The sequence below is a fragment of the Thunnus thynnus genome, chromosome 17 (assembly GCF_963924715.1).
Source record: "Thunnus thynnus chromosome 17, fThuThy2.1, whole genome shotgun sequence".
NCBI classification, from domain to species: Eukaryota; Metazoa; Chordata; class Actinopteri; order Scombriformes; family Scombridae; genus Thunnus; species Thunnus thynnus.
In genome coordinates, this window is record NC_089533.1 from 969,014 (window position 1) to 989,027 (window position 20,014).

Here is a 20,014-nt window from a genome sequence, read left to right on the forward strand (position 1 = left end):
CTGCCGCTCTTTCCTGCTCACTACACAAACATTCTAAGCATTGCCCTATTCCTAAACGGAGATATGCTACCGATATTTAGCGTTATTTTTGGCATTAGAAAATATCTTTTGGCCTGGCAGGGGTTCGTCGATATTATTACAGGAGAAACGCTGATTCAGTAAATGTTCAGTAAACGTTCAGTAAATGTTGAGTACAGTTAGACACAGCAGTCTCCGTTAAGTTGGAAGAGTTAAAAGTTGTGAAAACAACAGGGGTGTTTTGAATACACCCCCGTTGTTTTCACAGGTAATTTGTTAGTCTGTCCCTCCCGCCGCAGGAAATAATGGATTAATCCTGGAAGGCTACTGATGTAGCATTTCTCTCCTTATTACAGTAACACAGAGATTATTCGACCAATAAATATTTAGTGTGACGAGAGCATATCGACCAACTAATCAACCAGTCGACCAGGAGACTACAGCCCTACCCCCCACCCCCTGAGAAATACAGTGTGGTGCACATTTGGGCTTAAGTTAGCTTCTTTAGCTAAATTATGCTAACAGGGCAGGTATCATTATTAAGTAACATTAAACTTAGTGAAATATTGCCACAATAGTCCGACTCAGTGTGAGTCCCAGAGCTGGGGAGAGCAGCAGGTGAGCCAACTGTCAATCACAGCTGTCAGTCAACGCCCACACAGCAGACATCAAATCTGCTATGAGTCTCCAAACCTGTAAGGTGCTTCCGCATTGACTTCAGCCTCAAGCCGTGGTAGTTGCCACTTACACAACACAGTCCTTCCACTGGTTTCACGTTATTCTACTGACTTGGTGACAGTTGGTGGCAGCAGTAATGCACAAAGTAGTGCAGCAGTGGCTCAACAAAGATCTTTACAAGAAAACTACACAGGGTATCTTTAACTGTTGTTGTGGATATTTTTGAGCGATGGTCAGCACCTCAGTGGAGAAAAGTGCACACAAGCCCTTGATGTCTTAAAGCTGAGAATGTTTATCGAAGCACTTGGCCAAACAGAGAACCGAAAACAGTAAACACCAGAGTGTTCTACTCCGGTGCTGTCTCTTTCCGTTCTGTCCTCTGATGGTCCGAGTCCTAGTCTTTATCAGCCTACAATATGAAAAATTAGTCTCATTGGTTTGTCACGTTGCATGGAATGTCAGCAGTTTTGGTGTGAATATCTGACTGTGTCATCCACTTATCTGTGTTGTCAAGGAAAGCCTCCTCTGACCTTGGCAACCATGGCAATACTGATATACCCTCTATCAGAGAGGTTTCTGCCCTCCCCAAAACATCACAGACAGCTGGAGTCTCAAGGAGACTGCTTAAGAATTACATTGTGACCTCAAGGCCAAGCTTGACCCAATGTAACCCAACTTGTAACCCCTAATGATGGAGAATTCCATAACCATTGTACAGTCCTCCCTCATGTTAAATGTGGCGACAGTGTGGTTTGAATTGCTAATGATAGGCTACATACAACGATAAGTGTGCTTGTTGAAAAATGGAAAATAAAAACCCAAGAGAAAAGTCTTACATTCATGTATTTCAGCTACTGTCATGTGAAGCACCTTCAATCTTACGTGAAGTCACCACAAATATGTTCATTATTAAATCATCGCGCATCACAGAATGTGACAGCATGTCTCCTACAGTAACATCGACTGTTTTGAAAAATATACAAAATAGCTGCAGTATCTTCATTGATTATATATCTTTACATAAGGAGAGAATTCATATCTCAGTTTGATGTTAAAGTGACTGCATGTATGTACTGCACTGACGCCGGAAGTAGGGGGCCATTGGCTCCCCACTGTGTCCCTTCAAATGCCCCTATATTGCAACACTTACGGTGGAAAGTGCGCATTTCATTTGTGAACACAACAGCTGTGAGCGCGGAGCCAAAGCTTTGGGTCCGGGGCTGCCACTGCTTCAGCCCCGGATGGTGTGAGCCCCGTATATTTGTGCTCCTCAAAACCGGTATTTTACTGTAACAGAGTGGAACTTAATGTGGAGCGACAGGAGGAGAGGGAGAAATATGGCGGTGCACATAAGAAGATGCATACAGGCCATTGATGTATTAGAGGCAGTGAAGTTGCTGTTTCTAGTGTTTCAGGCTTTAGTCACATTTCAGCACACAGATCGGTCCATAATGAAAACTGCAGAGAGCACAAAAGCCTCAAATTGCGCGGCTTCAATTAGCAGAGATGCGCGCGCACAGAGCTCTCCACAATCACAAACCAACTTCCTTTTGCTTCTTTTACTTCTCTATTATTTCGCATCTATAACATAATCTACTGAAATGCTAAATGTCAAAATACAGTTATTGATATGACTCAGGCAGGTCTGTGACGTGTCAGATTAATGTCTGGATTTAACATGAATGTTGTTCAGGTGTCACTGATTGTATCCGGGATTTCGCAGAAACATCAGTACTGATGTTCTGTTTGTTGCTCACAGCTGCTGTGCATCAGATTCTTTCCTTTGACTTTATTAAACACCTGCAGCATCCCACAGCAGCAGAAACGATAAGTGCATCTTTAAATTGACAGAGTGATGTGCGCATTTACGCACGTGGCACAACAACGGTAACTTCATTAAAAGGATCAGTCAGGATCTGACGGTAATTAATGTTCAGTGTTCTGCTACTAATCCACACCATTGACTTTATATAAAGAGATCAGCTGTTACACAGATTCCAGGTTTGTTTGGCGGAATTGTTTGTAATAAAGAAGCCCTTATGGTGAAAAAGCAGTCCTGTGTAAAACAATAAGGGGCTGCGTTGGTGCAGGCGTGATGTTTAAAGTGTCGGTGAGACGATGAAATATGATCCAGCAGCAGGTTGGAGTAACAGATTATTGGGTTTAAAGACTGATCAGAAAAACACTGCACAGCAGTAATATTCACAACTCTGGAAAGTTATCAAGTTGCAACCATGTTTATTAGTGCGCACATGTGGAGTGCGTCTGTGTCCGCGAAACACACACACAGAAACTTTTTGGCCCCCGCACTTCTGTAATGAATCCGGCGCCCCTGATGTACTGTACAGTGTGTTAACGTACTTGTAATTTATTATTTATTTAATTATAGAGAAATATTGTTTGTGAGTTCATTTGAAAGGAAATCCTTCCACAATAAGCTCTGCATTCTCACAGAACTGCTGGTTAAAGTTGAAGGGGGCTCTAAGACTCAGCTTCTCTTCTATCTTCTGTATCATATACCACATGATATCATCAACATAAACCACAACATCCGTTGTTCACTCTGGACTAAGTTTCTCACACATAAGCTCGAAACACATTCTTGGTCATTTTTCTTTGGAGGCAGTAAAAAAGTGGAATATCCTGCAGATCACTCCTGGTTTATACGGTGAGTTCCTTTCTGTTTATTACGTTTTGGTACTAGATTTAGTGTTATTGAGATGCTTTAATTGCCCTGAAAATTTCATCAGTTTTTCCTGAAGTATCACAACCAGCTGGAACTATTAGAGTCATATCATTTGTAATGAAGTGGTAATTCTTACTTTGCTACAGACTGAGCAGAACACCTTTGATTTAATTTTATAGACTTTAAATTAATGGATGTAAATTATGATGAAATAATATTTCTTGTGGGGCCTGAAAATAGGAAAATCCTTAACTATATTTCAAATATGTACTCAGAGAATATGTTTAAGAACATTTTGATTCCAGTGGGATGTATTACTGATTACAAAGACAAACAGGTTACCAGTAATGTTTAAGTAATGTTTTTCTAATCACTGAATCAGAAAATCTTGCTTGCTTTCTGCAACCAGAATAAGTCGTGGAAGTTCTGCATTCACAAGATGAGGCTGTGTCTCCTGCTCTGCGTCCTCTGCCTGATGGCTCCTGTTGGCTACAGTCAGCTTCCAGGTCCTCCTGGTCCTCCTGGTCCTCCTGGTCCCTCTGGTCCTCCTGGTCCTTCTGGTCCCCCAGGTGAGACAAAATCTCCTGGGAAACCTGGTGTGGGTGCAACTTCACTGCTATCATGCTCCTTACAACATTAGGTCTACACTTCAATGATTTGTTTTCTACAATCTGGCAACCCTACCAGTTGGACAGACAGATGAGTTTGCTTTTAGCTACAATCCTGAAACCTCTCTCAAACCTCCCCAGATCCTTTCATGTCACCTTCCTTATTCTTCACTCTGTGTGTGTGTCAGCTGTCACAGAAGACTGATATTCAAATCTCTGAATACATTCATGCTAATCAGAGGATAAACCCTTATGACTTCAGGTTACAGCTTGGCTTTTCCTCTGGCACCATGCTCAGGCTAAATACTGTCATTTCCCCCCCTAATCATCTGAGCATTGCAATTATGTCAATTTTTCATCCATAGATTTTTGTTTTTTCAAATAAACAACAAGCATAATCTTTGCTATGTATTATGAGTCTTGTTTTATGTCTCTTTCCCTGCTCTTTTGTGGAACAAGGACAGGCGGGACCTGCTGGACCTCTTGGAGCCCGTGGAGCCACTGGATTCCCTGGAGCCCCTGGATTCCCTGGACCTGCTGGAGCCCCTGGAGCCCGTGGAGCCCCTGGAGCCCGTGGAGCCCCTGGAGCCCGTGGATTCCCTGGAGATGATGGACCTGCTGGATTTGCTGTAATGTGTGGACGAGGTTATATAACTTTTTAAACTTTAAACAATATATATATAAATTGTACTGAATTATTTTCATCAGCTGAACAATTACAGTTTGTCTTTTCCCTAAACTGCAGGATGCAGTAATAGTACATCTTAAGCAAATTTCAGAACGCATGAACACACGAGTCTAGTCAGATAATGTGTAAACACACAAACACACACAGAAAGGTAAACACATGTACGAATTCAGTTCAGCAACAATACCTTCCTGAAGCTTGACTGTTTGATTTTTGTTTAGGTTGTTTCTGTGTGATATTACTTCAACTTGGTTATATTTTGAGGCCATAGTATGTAAATATTAAAATACAATGCATTTATAGGGATACACCCCCAATTTTACACATGAAGATCAGTGTCCTCATCACGATAAGTACTACACAGTCTGTGAAAACAGTTACATGTGTTTAAAAGGGGCATTGAAAAGTCTGAGAAAATAACAGCGAATGTCGGCCTTTGTATTGGATTGTATTATATTGTAAGGTGTACCTGCTATTGTGTCCATGTGTGATTGGTTTACTAGCTCTGGTCTGCTGTCATGGTCAGTAAAAATGAATGACTGTCTGTCATTGTCATCTGTAACAATCTGGAGACAGATGTGAGGTCCAACTTATTGGCAGTAACTGTATTTAATTTGTTTGATCCAGATCTACTTGACTTTGTTGACCAGGACCTTGAAGCCTTAAAGAAAAGCGTTTCTAAGTTGGAGCCGGGTAAGTATCATATTCAAGAACTACAAGTGAGTGTTACAGGAAGTGAAGTATTTCTGATGTATGATTATCCCGTCTTGTTGTCTGAGAAAGTGAAATGTTGCAATAGTTGGCTTCACTAATATTAATGTATCTGTGTTTGTATATACTGCATTATTTTTCAATGGGGCAATTCAGAAACATGTAAATAATTGCAAATATTACAAAACATTTTTTATCTTGAGCAACAAAAACTTGTGGTTAAGTGGACAAATGACCTTCTTTCAACCGGTTGAGAAGCTAAAGAAATGATATTGATCTTCAGTCAGAGGAAGAACAAACATGTCAAACTAAGTGTGTTTTAACAAAGACTTTCTGAATAGAGTTGATGAGCCAGAGGGCCAAATTGACAATTCAGTTTAGGATTGTTGAAAACACAATATTTCTTCTCTCATTTATTTCTATGGAGCCACCAAAGTCCTGAGAGATGATATGTTTTATCTTGTTCATCACAACTTCAGAGTATTGGTTTCTAAGTTATTATCTTGTGCTCACAAGATTGCATGTCGTGTCCACAAGATAATTACTGGAGCAAACAAAATGGATCACTTGTGCCAGCAATATCCATATGTTATGTGCACAAGATAAAAAAAATATTATGTTTTGGGGGGTTACATATATTTCTGATATCAGGCATGTTGTTTTCTTTTTTTCAGCTGTGAACCATGACTTTGTCCGGAGAGTTGGTCAGAAATACTTTGTGTCAAACAAGGAGAGAGGCTCTTTCTCCCAGGCCATCGAGTTCTGCTCCCAACAAGACTTAGAGCTGGCTTTGCCCAGGAACGAGGAGGAGAACAGGGCACTGACTCAGCTGTTTGGTGAAGTGGACAAAATGGTCTGGATCTATGTCAACAATAAAAAAGCAGAGGGTCATTTTGAGACAGATATGAAAAACCGTCGTCTGACCTTCACCAAATGGGGTGAAGGGCAGCCAAACGGATCTGTCGGGGATACGGGCTGCACCATGCTGTCAGAAAACGGCGTCTGGCGAGTGTCACAAGATTGCTCTCTGAATGCTTACATCATTTGTCAGATATAACCATATATCGTATCCCTTGCAATTCTTGCTTTAATGGAAGGTTTTTCATGTGCTCGATCTTATCTGGCGTATGATAAAGTATTGCTTCACTGTGTTGACGCTGTGTAGGGGAAGATGCAGATGCAAAGTGTCCACGCTTCGCATATTTAACACAGATAAAGTGTCCAGCAGAATTTGAACATGACACATATGTAACCAGTGTTACTGCAAAGTTGTGTTCAGTATAAACGCTTCTTTTTAAAATAAACAAGCCTTTTTGTTATTCACATTGTTTTGCTTTTCTTGTTTTGTTGTTGGGATACAATTTTAGAGGAAAATTGGGTGGTCAGGGTGGTTTGGGATGGTGGGGAGCAAAATATCCGACTGGATCAGCCAAACCAAGGGAACTATGACAGGATCAATTCACACTTGCTGCAAAGATCAGTATATGAACCTGCAGCAGAGACCTGGTAGACAAACCTCAGCTGTAGATGTGGCAAATTTAACTTAGTAACAGACATTTTTAATAATCGTATGTGTGCTTCTAATTCTTTAAAAAAGTTTTTAAAAAAAATGAGTCTATGATCTGAAGAAAATATAAGAAATAATTTCTCTACAGTTACATGTGTGATATGTGATAACAGCTTACAGCACAATGTGCTATGTCCACACAATACTTTCAAAAAGTGCAGTAAAAGATCCTTAAGAAGTGTTTGTCTACAGTTTGCATTTAGATGTAGAAATACAGAATAATAGAGACGTCAAAGATTTTTGAGATAACAGAGATGTGGGTACAATATCTTTAGTCAATATCAGGAAGACTTTTCAAATATGTTTTACATTCAGTACAGATCAAAATAAATAATGGTTTACAAATGAGGGAGCAGCAGATCTTTTTGATGCCTTATTACCATCTAAGAAATTTAAAAATCTTCGCTAGCTCCAACTTTCAGAATGAAATAAAAATTTAAAAGTATCCTGTGGAGTTTTTGATCACTATTAGTGGCTATCAAGCAATGTTTGTATGAGTGGGTCCCTGTTTTAGTTGCATCTTCCATGTGCACAAAGATGTGTGAGATGTGTGAGAGCACACTAGCACCACAATACCATAGACCAGGGGTCTGGTATTGTGGTAATTAGGTTGAACAATGGGCCAGTTTTTTTCAGCAATATTTATTGACCCAATATGTTTTTAATATGTCTTGTTTCTTTCTTTCTTTTAATTGATTTGATAATAAAATTGATCTGTAAAATAGTTTTAGGATTGTATCTGAGGGCAGAGCGATGGCAAACAGAAAGACAATATCTTCTAAACATGAATATATATGAGACTAGAAATTTAATTGATAGCTTATTCTCACACAATAAACAGTGGCCTGTTTCATTCGTGGTTGAAGTAAAGTTATTGTTATTGACACAAATCTGTTCTGGTCAGATCGGCCAAATTATGCATTATTAGCCTACCATACATATCATGGCCTAATATTTTTCTATTGGAGCTAATTATTTTCACCAGGTCATGCCATTTTGATGCGCTGTGCAACATGACAGGGTACCAGTAGTACAGCTTGGTGTCTTTTGGCATTTCTATGCTCTAAAACATTTTTGGTTAGGCTGTGATTCATCTGTCTAACAACCCTACGGTTCTTATGTTCTTTTAACTCTCCAATTAACTCTCCAATTGTCAGTGTTACATAATTTGCTCCCAAAGGTTTTGCAGTAGTTGTCACCTGAAAATTGAAAAGAGCATATTATGGTATTGCAGTCCTGAAAGAAAGTGGAAAGTGGAAGGTTTTAGACTGGCCAAGTCAATCACCTGACCGTAACCCAATAGAGCATGCATTTCACCTCCTGAAGAGGAGACTGAAGAGAGAAACCCCCCGAAACAAACAAGAACTGAAAGAAGCTGCGGTAAAAGCCTGGAGTAGCATCACAAATGAAGAATGCAACAGTTTGGTGATGTCGATGGGTCGCAGGCTTGAGGCTTTAGCCTACCATACATATCATGGCCTAATATTTTTCTATTGGAGCTAATTATTTTCACCAGGTCATGCCATTTTGATGCGCTGTGCAACATGACAGGGTACCAGTAGTACAGCTTGGTGTCTTTTGGCATTTCTATGCTCTAAAACATTTTTGGTTAGGCTGTGATTCATCTGTCTAACAACCCTACGGTTCTTATGTTCTTTTAACTCTCCAATTAACTCTCCAATTGTCAGTGTTACATAATTTGCTCCCAAGGGTTTTGCAGTAGTTGTCACCTGAAAATTGAAAAGAGCATACAGTCCCCTCCAAAAGTATTGGAACAGCAAGGCAAATTCCCTTGTTTTTGTTGTTCATTGAAGACATTTGGGTTTAAGATCAAAAGATGAATATGAGACAAGAGTTCAGAATGTCTGCTTTTATTTCCTGGTCCGTCCATCTGAGGAATTCCATACTCACATAGATTAGTTCATCCAGTTCTGTTTCTCTAAGACTGGGCCTCTTAGGACTTGTCTGGGTGTCTTGTTTTTGTTTGGAGCTGTAAGATGACTGCTTCTGCCTGTGGGTTGATGCAGGTGGTGATCTTGAGGGATTATTTTCCTTTAGGGAGGTCCAGTTGTGCCTGTCCCTCTGTTGGCATCTTGGTCTCCAGTCTGAATAATGTTGTCGCCAGGAGTTGGTTTGGAAGGAGTTGTCATGGCTGACGGGGGTGTCGTCTGTTGTTGTGATGTTTTTACTTTGATGGAGGATGGGCTCCCCTGGACTCTTGGTTGTGTGAACCATAGTTTAGGACAGTTCTTTGTTTGGATGTCTTCTTTGCTCTGAGCTTCTGCTGGCTGTAGGCTTTGAAGACTAGGTCACAGCTGCTGAGTTGTCATGGTGCGGGGGCAGGCCATGACACCTAGATGGTGACTGATTGTAGGGTGCAGGTTTCTGAGGAACAGAGCTTTGAAGTCTGGGTCCTCTTCCATGTTCTGTTCATTTTTGGAGCTAAAGTATGCACGGTGGATGCGATGATAATAAGCCTGTGGTGTTTCTTTTCTCCTCTGCTTGATGTCTAGAGCAGCTATGAGGCCTTGTTAAGTCTCTGATTGTCCATATTCCCCTATTAATGCTTGGCAAAGCAGCTGGTAGTCAGCCTTGACATGGCCTGGCTGACGGTCAAGGAAGCTGCGTACCTCAGAGTTAGAGGTCGTCCTGATGAGGTAGAACTTGTCTTCTGTGGTGGCATCGTCTAACCTCTGGAGGAAGAAGTTGACTCGCAGGTCTCGCAGGTCAGAATGGATGTCATGGTCACCAGAGAGGCTGGGCACAAAGGGACTGTTGTTGCGGGCCACTCTGTCCAGGCCTCTTGTGGGTACTCCATGGTGGCGCCGATCTCTCAGGGAGGTGTGTTCTGTAGTGGAAGCTCTGTCATCTGCCTCTGGAGGGTCCCTCTTCAGGGTGGAGGTGATGGTAGCTTCCTGGGGAAGATGCTGTTTCTCTCTCTGGCTGTTGTGTACCCAGTTATGATGCAGCTGATCACGGGCAGGCGACTGGTCTCTGCTGTCTGGTGAGGACCTAGTTGTGCCTAACCAGGATTCATGCCTCACTTCTTATGAGTGTTTTAACTCTCTTCTCAAGGAGTCAAGTTCATCTTGGTCAGATTGGTGTCTCTCTTGAAAGTCTTGAATTTGGATTTTAGTCTCTTTCAGTTCTTGTTGAAGGTCAGCTGCCTGTTTTTTGGCATCTGCAAGTTGGCTTTGCAAAGTAGTTATCATGGAATTCTTGTCTTTGAATTCCTGGTCAACCTTACATTTGAGCCTTTTGGCTTGCTGCAACTTTTCTTTTAAAGTCTCCCTGGTCAGGCTCCCACATTGTCCTTCGTGCTGTGAGGCAGTCTGCAGGTCATTGAGGGGCTTTTGCAGGTTTTCACTTCTTGCATTGAGTCTGTTGCTTTTCCTCTGGTTCTGAGGTTCTGGCGGTTGGTTCTGGGCCTCAGCCTCCAGTTGTCCAATGCATTGTCTGGCTTGGAATAGCTCCTGGTGAAGGTGGCCTTTCTGTTCAGTCAGTGTTCCGTCCTCTGGTCTAGCCGAGCTATCTCCCGTTCACTCTGCCTCAGCTGGGTGATCAAGTGGTGTGCCAGGGTGGGTGCTTGCCATCAGTTCAGCTGTGTGGTAGTTCAGCTGGTCCAGCCCCTAGATCTTTAGGTTGTTGGTCAGGATCTCCCACTGGGTGGATATGTTAGGATTGGGAGACATGTTGGCTGTAACAGATTACCACACAGACTAATGGGGGGTGCATAGTTCAAATTGCACAGTTAAAAGAGCTATACTCTTTGAAAAGGCTGGTTAAACTCTTCTACCAGGACTGACAACACTCAGTGCACATATAGAGATTTGAAGTTGTTTGTGTCTAGTTAACAATTAACTGCACTGGGCTGGTTGTTACCATGTGTTGGGGAAAGTTGTTAACTCTAGTTTTATTGCTAAGGGTTGTGCCTTGCCTTCACAGGCTGTTGCAGTAGGAGGGCCCCTGGCCTCAACACCTCTGAGCAAAGAGGGGTTGGGGTCAGCCAAGAGAGATAGGGAGTGAGACAAGAGACAAATAGGGAAGGAGAGAGAGACTGCAAAAGAAACAGCAGTCATTAATTGAGTGTCAATCATACAATGATTCAAAGTGTCATTAAAATGTAGACAGTTGTAATCAAATGTCAAAATTTTGAGCTGTTGATCACCGTTGGTTTCCCTGCTGTTTCAATCAGGGTTGTTTGCTTGGCAAGGGACAAGACTCAATTTTTCCATTGTCTAATTATTTGGCCTTTGTCAATCTAGCTTAAAGCAACTCTGCTCTTAGAGTCAGATAAACAATACGTGATTTTATTGCTGAGCTGTGCAACAGAGCAAAAAAAAAAAAAAAATTAGACAGGAAAGTGTACTTTCCTTGCTATAAGATGTGATCTGTTTTACCATTCCTTAAAGGTCTAGTGTGTAGTATTTAGTAACATCTAAAAGAACAGACTTGGTAAAAATTGAATAGATTATTTATAAGTGTATCTTAATTAGTGTCTAGTCAGCAGAAAATAATAATTGTTGTGTTTTCATTACCTTAGAAATAAGCCCTTTATATCTACATGGGAGCGGATCCCCCTCCACAGTGGCCGCCATGTTGCATCGCCGTGTTTCTACAGTAGCGCAGAACGGACAAACCTAACACTGGCTCCAGTGAGGGCCTTACACGTTTTAGATTCAGTGGGCGACTACCGGAAATGTACCGGTTTTAAAACAAAGAAGAAGAGAGGACCAAACATTTTGTATTGTGAGACGTTTTTGAAACCAAAATCTGATAAAGGAAGGATTATACTTATTTAGAAAATCACAGGAGCGTGAATTGTCGTCGTCAAAGAAAAAAAAACACCAAGAAGCTAAACGAAATCGGGACAAGCAACAGCATAAAATGAGAATAAACCCAGATGGAAATCCCTGATGAGAGAAATGTTTGCAGACTGACGCCAAAGTTTCCTGTTTACTGCTGGACAGGTAAGAGTGTAATGTATATTTATTTTGCCCCGCTGGTTATGGTTCAAAACCTAGATGATGTACAATGTTTATTAGCAGTACATTAGTTTCCCTGAAAAGAAACGCCGCCACGTAACGTTAAATATTAGCACACTTTAGCTTCGGTTTGTGCCTCTCATGGAGCTGGTGGTCTGACAAGAGACAACAGGGAAGCAACGTTGTGCTAATAACCCAACGACTGATTCATTTTCTGTGACAGTTAGACAACACATTGACTGATAACTAAGATATTTAGCGCTGGTAATGTGGTAAAGATGGTAAGTCAGAGTAATGAATTAGTGTGAAAGATAAACTGAGGAGAAGTCTGCTCATCACCGAGTTAATACATCCTGTGAATTTATATATATACATATATATATATATATATATATATATATATATATATATATATATATTTTTTTTTTTTATTTATTTTTTTTTTTTCACATCGCTCCATGATTTCATTGTTTGCTCCTAATTTGTCATTTAGGAGTATATGTACATATTGGGGGGCAAAGTTAGCTTATAGTCCAACACAAGTAACGTTTTCCCCGTTTCAATGTTGAAAAACATGTAATTGCTACCAGAGTTTTAATTTTACACTCATCAGTCAGAAGTAGAATTTTTCTGTTATTTATTTTGGTGTGTTTATCCAGGCCAGCCAAGGCTCCCAGCATCTTAGGACATAACATAATGTATTACAAGGGTTTGTGACTCTGTCATAAAGAACTTATTTTCTTGATGTTGCTGTTGTTTCTCCAGCTATGAGAGAGGTCCTGTAGCATCGATGCATGGTATTGCCTTTATCTTCATCCTAAAGTGACTGTGTAATAGGTCAGGGGTATTTCACCATGTGCCATTGATGGCTGGGAGTACGTTGGTTTTTATTACAACCAAAGACAACAAAAGTTGATTTCACTGAATAGCTACTCGTCTCTGACTGAAAGTGTGTTAATCAATTAAATAATCTGATCTAGTCTGTTGTTGGGATGAAAATCTGCATGGAATAAGGTTGAACAGTTTCTGGTGAGCACATTAGATAAATAGATAGATAGATAGATAGATAGATGATTTATAATAAGTTCATTCATTTGTGCTGTTTTATTTTTCTCAGGCACTATGGGTTGGCATTATTCACCATGTCTGTGACATTCACACCCGCCATATCAGAAGTATTGCAGACCAAGTCAGGAGAGGTCTAGGTAAGTGATACACATTTGGTTGCCTATGTAGCGTATTAACTTACCCTGTAAGTCCTACTCTTGGTTAAATAGCACTATTTTCACATGTAAAGCTGTATAAAATGTATGAAATAGTAAATTATCTTCATGTGTAATGGTAATGTCTTCCACAGAAGTATTTTTCCCTGCGGCTGCTGCTCTACACACAGCTCCTGGAGCAGATGAGGAACAGCAGTGCCAGTGAATCATGGGTGTTGTTCCTGCCATGAGCGCCTCTTCATCCAGAGCAGTAAATTGAATACCTTTGGTGTGGTTTTGGTCTGACACATGTCAGCTATTATATGTGCAGCAATTTGACTGCTGGAAGGGGATCAGATAAGTTTAATCACACTGCTTTTAGTGTTCAAACAGACTAATGATTTGATAGATAATTCTGTTTTAATCAGAATCAACTCTGAAGAACACAGAATAAGCTGTCAAAATGTTTGTTTGAACATTTGATCTGATCTGTTGTTTGAGGCTTGTACTGTCTTCATTCGAAACATGCCGGGACTTTATCCTACAGTTGTGTACGTGTGTTACGTATCCTTTAACTTCATAAGAGGTTACCAGGTCATATTTATTGTTTACATCATTATCTACTGCAGATTTATGAAAAATTATGTGAAAGAAAAAGGGAAAGCTTCAGCTTTCGTTACGAGGCCAATTATTTCTGCTGGGGGCCCAGATTTAGCCAATGGGCCATTATTTGCCTACCACTGCCATAGACTGTATATAAAGATGGATGCAGCAAGGTGTGATGTCACTCATTGATTTGCATTGGAGCCGTTTTGAAGCCAAGCCAAGAATTGCAGTTAACGGTCGGCGTGATATTTTCTGTTTGGAGCCAGGACCTTCTAAGTAAGGAGTGTGGGGTGTTGCCTTTCATGCCCTGGAAACACACGCCAGTAGGGCTGTAGTCAACCAAATAAAATCTTGGTCAACTGAAATCGTTTATTATCTTCAACTAATCGATTATTTGTGGATGGGTTGGGGGGTGAAGTAATGGGGCAGAGTGCACAGTGAACTCACATTTCTCCGTTTTGCCTCTTCAGGTTAGGCTAACCTATTGTTGCTAACTTTGGAGCTAACTCCCTTCACTTTTCCAGCACTTGGAAAACAACAGACGTGACTTTTTAGCATGTATTAACTGTTAGACTGTAGTCTGTTCTGTGCATTTACTACCAGACCGACAACTTACTGCTAACCTTTTCCTCTGCTCCGCTCGCATCCACCGCCACTTTCCTGCCGCTCTTTCCTGCTCGCTACGCAAACGTTCTAAGCATTGCCCTATTCCTAAACGGAGATATGCTACCGATATTTAGCGTTATTTTTGGCATTAGAAAATATCTTTTGGCCTGGCGGGGGTTCATCGATATTATTACAGGAGAAACGCTGATTCAGTAAACGTTCAGTAAACGTTGAGTCCAGTTAGACCCAGCAGTCTCCGTTAAGTTGGAAGAGTTAAAAGTTGTGAAAACAACAGGGGTGTATTCAAAACACCCCTGTTGTTTTCACAGGTAATTGTTAGTCTGTCCCTCCCGCCGCAGGAAATAATGGATTAATCCTGGAAGGCTACTAATGTAGCACTTCTCTCCTTATTACAGTAACACAGAGATTATTCGACCAATAAATATTTAGTGTGACGAGAGCATATCGACCAACTAATCAACCAGTCGACCAGGAGACTACAGCCCTACCCCCCACCCCCTGAGAAATACAGTGTGGTGCACACGCTAAAGTTAGCTTCTTTAGCTAAATTATGCTAACAGGGCAGGTATCATTATTAAGTAACATTAAACTTAGTGAAATATCGCCACAATAGTCCGACTCAGTGTGAGTCCCAGAGCTGGGGAGAGCAGCAGGTGAGCCAACTGTCAATCACAGCTGTTAATCAATGCCCACACAGCAGACATCAAATCTGCTATGAGTCTCCAAACCTGTAAGGTGCTTCCGCATTGACTTCAGCCTCAAGCTGCGGTAGTTGCCACTTACACAACACAGTCCTTCCACTGGTTTCACGTTATTCTACTGACTTGGTGACAGTTGGTGGCAGCAGTAATGCACAAAGTAGTGCAGCAGTGGCTCAACAAAGATCTTTACAAGAAAACTACACAGGGTATCTTTAACTGTTGTTGTGGATATTTCTGAGTGATGGTCAGCACCTCAGTGGAGAAAAGTGCACACAAGCCCTTGATGTCTTAAAGCTGAGAATGTTTATCGAAGCACTTGGCGAAGCGGAGAACCGAAAACAGTAAACACCAGAGTGTTCTACTCCGGTGCTGTCTCTTTCCGTTCTGTCCTCTGATGGTCCGAGTCCTAGTCTTTATCAGCCTACAATATGAAAAATTAGTCTCATTGGTTTGTCACGTTGCATGGAATGTCAGCAGTTTTGGTGTGAATATCTGACTGTGTCATCCACTTATCTGTGTTGTCAAGGAAAGCCTCCTCTGACCTTGGCAACCATGGCAATGCTGATATACCCTCTATCAGAGAGGTTTCTGCCCTCCCCAAAACATCACAGACAACTGGAGTCTCAAGGAGACTGCTTAAAAATTACATTGTGACCTCAAGGCCAAGCTTGACCCAATGTAACCCAACTTGTAACCCCAAATGATGGAAAATTCCATAACAATTGTACAGTCCTCCCTCATGTTAAATGTGGCGACAGTGTGGTTTGAATTGCTAATGATAGGCTACATACAACGATAAGTGTGCTTGTTGAAAAATGGAAAATAAAAACCCAAGAGAAAAGTCTTACATTCATGTATTTCAGCTACTGTCATGTGAAGCACCTTCAATCTTACGTGAAGTTTCCACAAATATGTTCATTATTAAATCAATAGCGCATCTGGAAAGTTATCAAGTTGCAACCATGTTTATCAGTGCGCACATGTGGAGTGCGTCTGTGTCCGCGAAACACACACACACAGAAACTTTTTGGCCCCCGCACTTCTGTAATGAATCCGGCGCCCCTGATGTACTGTACAGTGTGTTAACGTACTTGTAATTTATTATTTATTTAATTATAGAGAAATATTGTTTGTGAGTTCATTTGAAAGGAAATCCTTCCACAATAAGCTCTGCATTCTCACAGAACTGCTGCTGGTTAAACTTGAAGGAGGCTCTAAGACTCAGCTTTTCTTCTATCTTCTGTATCATATACCACATGATATCATCAACATAAACCACGACATCCGTTGTTCACTCTGGACTAAGTTTCTCACACATAAGCTCGAAACACATTCTTGGTCATTTTTCTTTGGAGGCAGTAAAAAAGTGGAATATCCTGCAGATCACTCCTGGTTTATACGGTGAGTTCCTTTCTGTTTATTACGTTTTGGTACTAGATTTAGTGTTATTGAGATGCTTTAATTGCCCTGAAAATTTCATCAGTTTTTCCTGAAGTATCACAACCAGCTGGAACTATTAGAGTCATATCATTTGTAATGAAGTGGTAATTCTTACTTTGCTACAGACTGAGCAGAACACCTTTGATTTAATTTTATAGACTTTAAATTAATGGATGTAAATTATGATGAAATACTATTCCTTGTGGGGCCTGAAAATAGGAAAATCCTTAACTATATTTCAAATATGTATTCAGAGAATATGTTTAAGAACATTTTGATTCCAGTGGGATGTATTACTGATTACAAAGACAAACAGGTTACCAGTAATGTTTAAGTAATGTTTTTCTAATCACTGAATCAGAAAATCTTGCTTGCTTTCTGCAACCAGAATAAGTCGTGGAAGTTCTGCATTCACAAGATGAGGCTGTGTCTCCTGCTCTGCGTCCTCTGCCTGATGGCTCCTGTTGGCTACAGTCAGCTTCCAGGTCCTCCTGGTCCTCCTGGTCCCTCTGGTCCCCCAGGTGAGACAAAATCTCCTGGGAAACCTGGTGTGGGTGCAACTTCACTGCTATCATGCTCCTTACAACATTAGGTCTACACTTCAATGATTTGTTTTCTACAATCTGGCAACCCTACCAGTTGGACAGACAGATGAGTTTGCTTTTAGCTACAATCCTGAAACCTCTCTCAAACCTCCCCAGATCCTTTCATGTCACCTTCCTTATTCTTCACTCTGTGTGTGTGTCAGCTGTCACAGAAGACTGATATTCAAATCTCTGAATACATTCATGCTAATCAGAGGATAAACCCTTATGACTTCAGGTTACAGCATGGCTTTTCCTCTGGCACCATGCTCAGGCTAAATACTGTCATTTCCCCCCCCTAATCATCTGAGCATTGCAATTATGTCAATTTTTCATCCATAGATTTTTTTTTCAAATAAACAACAAGCATGATCTTTGCTATGTATTATGAATCTTGTTTTATGTCTCTTTCCCTCCTCTTTTGTGGAACAAGGACAGGCGGGACCTGCTGGACCTCTTGGAGCTCCTGGAGCCCGTGGATTCCCTGGACTTGAAGGACCTGCTGGACCTGCTGGAGCCACTGGATTCCCTGGAGCCCCTGGATTCCCTGGAGCCCGTGGAGCCCCTGGAGGCCGTGGAGCCCCTGGACGTGATGGACCTGCTGGATTTGCTGTAATGTGTGGACAAGGTTATATAACTTTTTAAACTTTAAACAATATATATATAAATTGTACTGAATTATTTTCATCAGCTGAACAATTACAGTTTGTCTTTTCCCTAAACTGCAGGATGCAGTAATAGTACATCTTAAGCAAATTTCAGAACGCATGAACACACGAGTCTAGTCAGATAATGTGTAAACACACAAACACACACAGAAAGGTAAACACATGTACGAATTCAGTTCAGCAACAATACCTTCCTGAAGCTTGACTGTTTGATTTTTGTTTAGGTTGTTTCTGTGTGATATTACTTCAACTTGGTTATATTTTGAGGCCATAGTATGTAAATATTAAAATACAATGCATTTATAGGGATACACCCCCAATTTTACACATGGAGATCAGTGTCCTCATCACGATAAGTACTACACAGTCTGTGAAAACAGTTACATGTGTTTAAAAGGGGCATTCAAAAGTCTGAGAAAATAACAGGGAATATCGGCCTTTGTATTGGATTGTATTATATTGTAAGGTGTACCTGCTATTGTGTCCATGTGTGATTGGTTTACTAGCTCTGGTCTGCTGTCATGGTCAGTAAAAATGAATGACTGTCTGTCATTGTCATCTGTAACAATCTGGTGACAGATGTGAGGTCCAACTTATTGGCAGTAACTGTATTTAATTTGTTTGATCCAGATCTACTTAACTTTGTTGACCAGGACCTTGAAGCCTTAAAGAAAAGCGTTTCTAAGTTGGAGCCGGGTAAGTATCATATTCAAGAACTACAAGTGAGTGTTACAGGAAGTGAAGTATTTCTGATGTATGATTATCCCGTCTTGTTGTCTGAGAAAGTGAAATGTTTCAATAGTTGGCTTCACTAATATTAATGTATCTGTGTTTGTATATACTGCATTATTTTTCAGTGGGGCAATTCAGAAACATGTAAATAATTGCAAATATTAAAAAACATTTTTTATCTTGAGCAACAAAAACTTGTGGTTAAGTGGACAAATGACCTTCTTTCAACCGGTTGAGAAGCTAAAGAAATGATATTGATCTTCAGTCAGAGGAAGAACAAACATGTCAAACTAAGTGTGTTTTAACAAAGACTTTCTGAATAGAGTTGATGAGCCAGAGGGCCAAATTGACAATTCAGTTTAGGATTGTTGAAAACACAATATTTCTTCTCTCATTTATTTCTATGGAGCCACCAAAGTCCTGAGAGATGATATGTTTTATCTTGTTCATCACAACTTCAGAGTATTGGTTTCTAAGTTATTATCTTGTGCTCACAAGATTGCATGTCGTGTCCACAAGATAATTACTGGAGCAAACAAAATGGATCACTTGTGCCAGCAATATCCATATGTTATGTGCACAAGATAAAAAAATATTATGTTTGGGGGGTTCCATATATTTCTGATATCAGGCATGTTGTTTTCTTTTTTTCAGCTGTAAAGCACGACTTTGTCCGGAGAGTTGGTCAGAAATACTTTGTGTCAAACAAGGAGAGAGGCTCTTTCTCCCAGGCCATCGAGTTCTGCTCCCAACAAGACTTAGAGCTGGCTTTGCCCAGGAACGAGGAGGAGAACAGCGCACTGACTCAGCTGTTTGGTGAAGTGGACAAAATGGTCTGGATCTATGTCAACAATAAAAAAGCAGAGGGTCATTTTGAGACAGATATGAAAAACCGTCGTCTGACCTTCACCAAATGGGGTGAAGGGCAGCCAAACGGATCTGTCGGGGATACGGGCTGCACCATGCTGTCAGAAAATGGCGTCTGGCGAGTGTCACAAGATTGCTCTCTGAATGCTTACATCATTTGTCAGATATAACCATATATCGTATCCCTTGCAATTCTTGCTTTAATGGAAAGTTTTTCATGTGCTCGATCTTATCTGGCGTATGATAAAGTATTGCTTCACTGTGTTGACGCTGTGTAGGGGAAGATGCAGATGCAAAGTGTCCACGCTTCGCATATTTACCACAGATAAAGTGTCCAGCAGAATTTGAATATGACACATCTGTAACCAGTGTTGTGTTCAGTATAAACGCTTCTTTTTAAAATAAACAAGCCTTTTTGTTATTCACATTGTTTTGCTTTTCTTGTTTTGTTGTTGGGATACAATTTTAGAGGAAAATTGGGTGGTCAGGGTGGTTTGGGATGGTGAGGAGCAAAATATCCGACTGGATCAGCCAAACCAAGGGAACTATGACAGGATCAATTCACACTTGCTGCAAAGATCAGTATATGAACCTGCAGCAGAGACCTGGTAGACCAACCTCAGCTGTAGATGTGGCTAATTTAACT

At 40.8% G+C, this 20,014-nt stretch overlaps 2 protein-coding genes across 3 annotated transcripts; both read left to right on the forward strand.

The window, feature by feature from the left end:
* The first annotated feature begins 1,994 nt into the window (after positions 1–1,994).
* Positions 1,995–6,895, forward strand: LOC137168257 (pulmonary surfactant-associated protein D-like). The gene is made up of 5 exons (XM_067570780.1): positions 1,995–3,364; positions 3,792–4,019; positions 4,455–4,635; positions 5,306–5,371; positions 6,064–6,895. Exons 2-5 carry the CDS (start codon positions 3,822–3,824, stop codon positions 6,444–6,446), a joined length of 828 nt encoding a protein of 275 aa, XP_067426881.1. The 5' UTR covers positions 1,995–3,364; positions 3,792–3,821; the 3' UTR covers positions 6,447–6,895.
* Positions 6,896–16,251: 9,356 nt separating this feature from the next.
* On the forward strand, positions 16,252–19,981 carry LOC137168093 (pulmonary surfactant-associated protein D-like). Of its 2 annotated transcripts, none has more exons than XM_067570558.1 (5): positions 16,252–16,478; positions 16,879–17,038; positions 17,535–17,729; positions 18,400–18,465; positions 19,156–19,981. In XM_067570558.1, the coding sequence occupies exons 2-5, from the start codon at positions 16,936–16,938 to the stop codon at positions 19,536–19,538; spliced, it is 747 nt and encodes a 248-aa protein (XP_067426659.1). In that variant the 5' UTR covers positions 16,252–16,478; positions 16,879–16,935; the 3' UTR covers positions 19,539–19,981. The 2 variants fall into 2 exon arrangements, with proteins under 2 accessions (XP_067426659.1, XP_067426658.1); XM_067570557.1 differs by having other exon boundaries at positions 16,253–16,478; positions 16,906–17,038; positions 19,156–19,979.
* Positions 19,982–20,014: the final 33 nt, after the last annotated feature.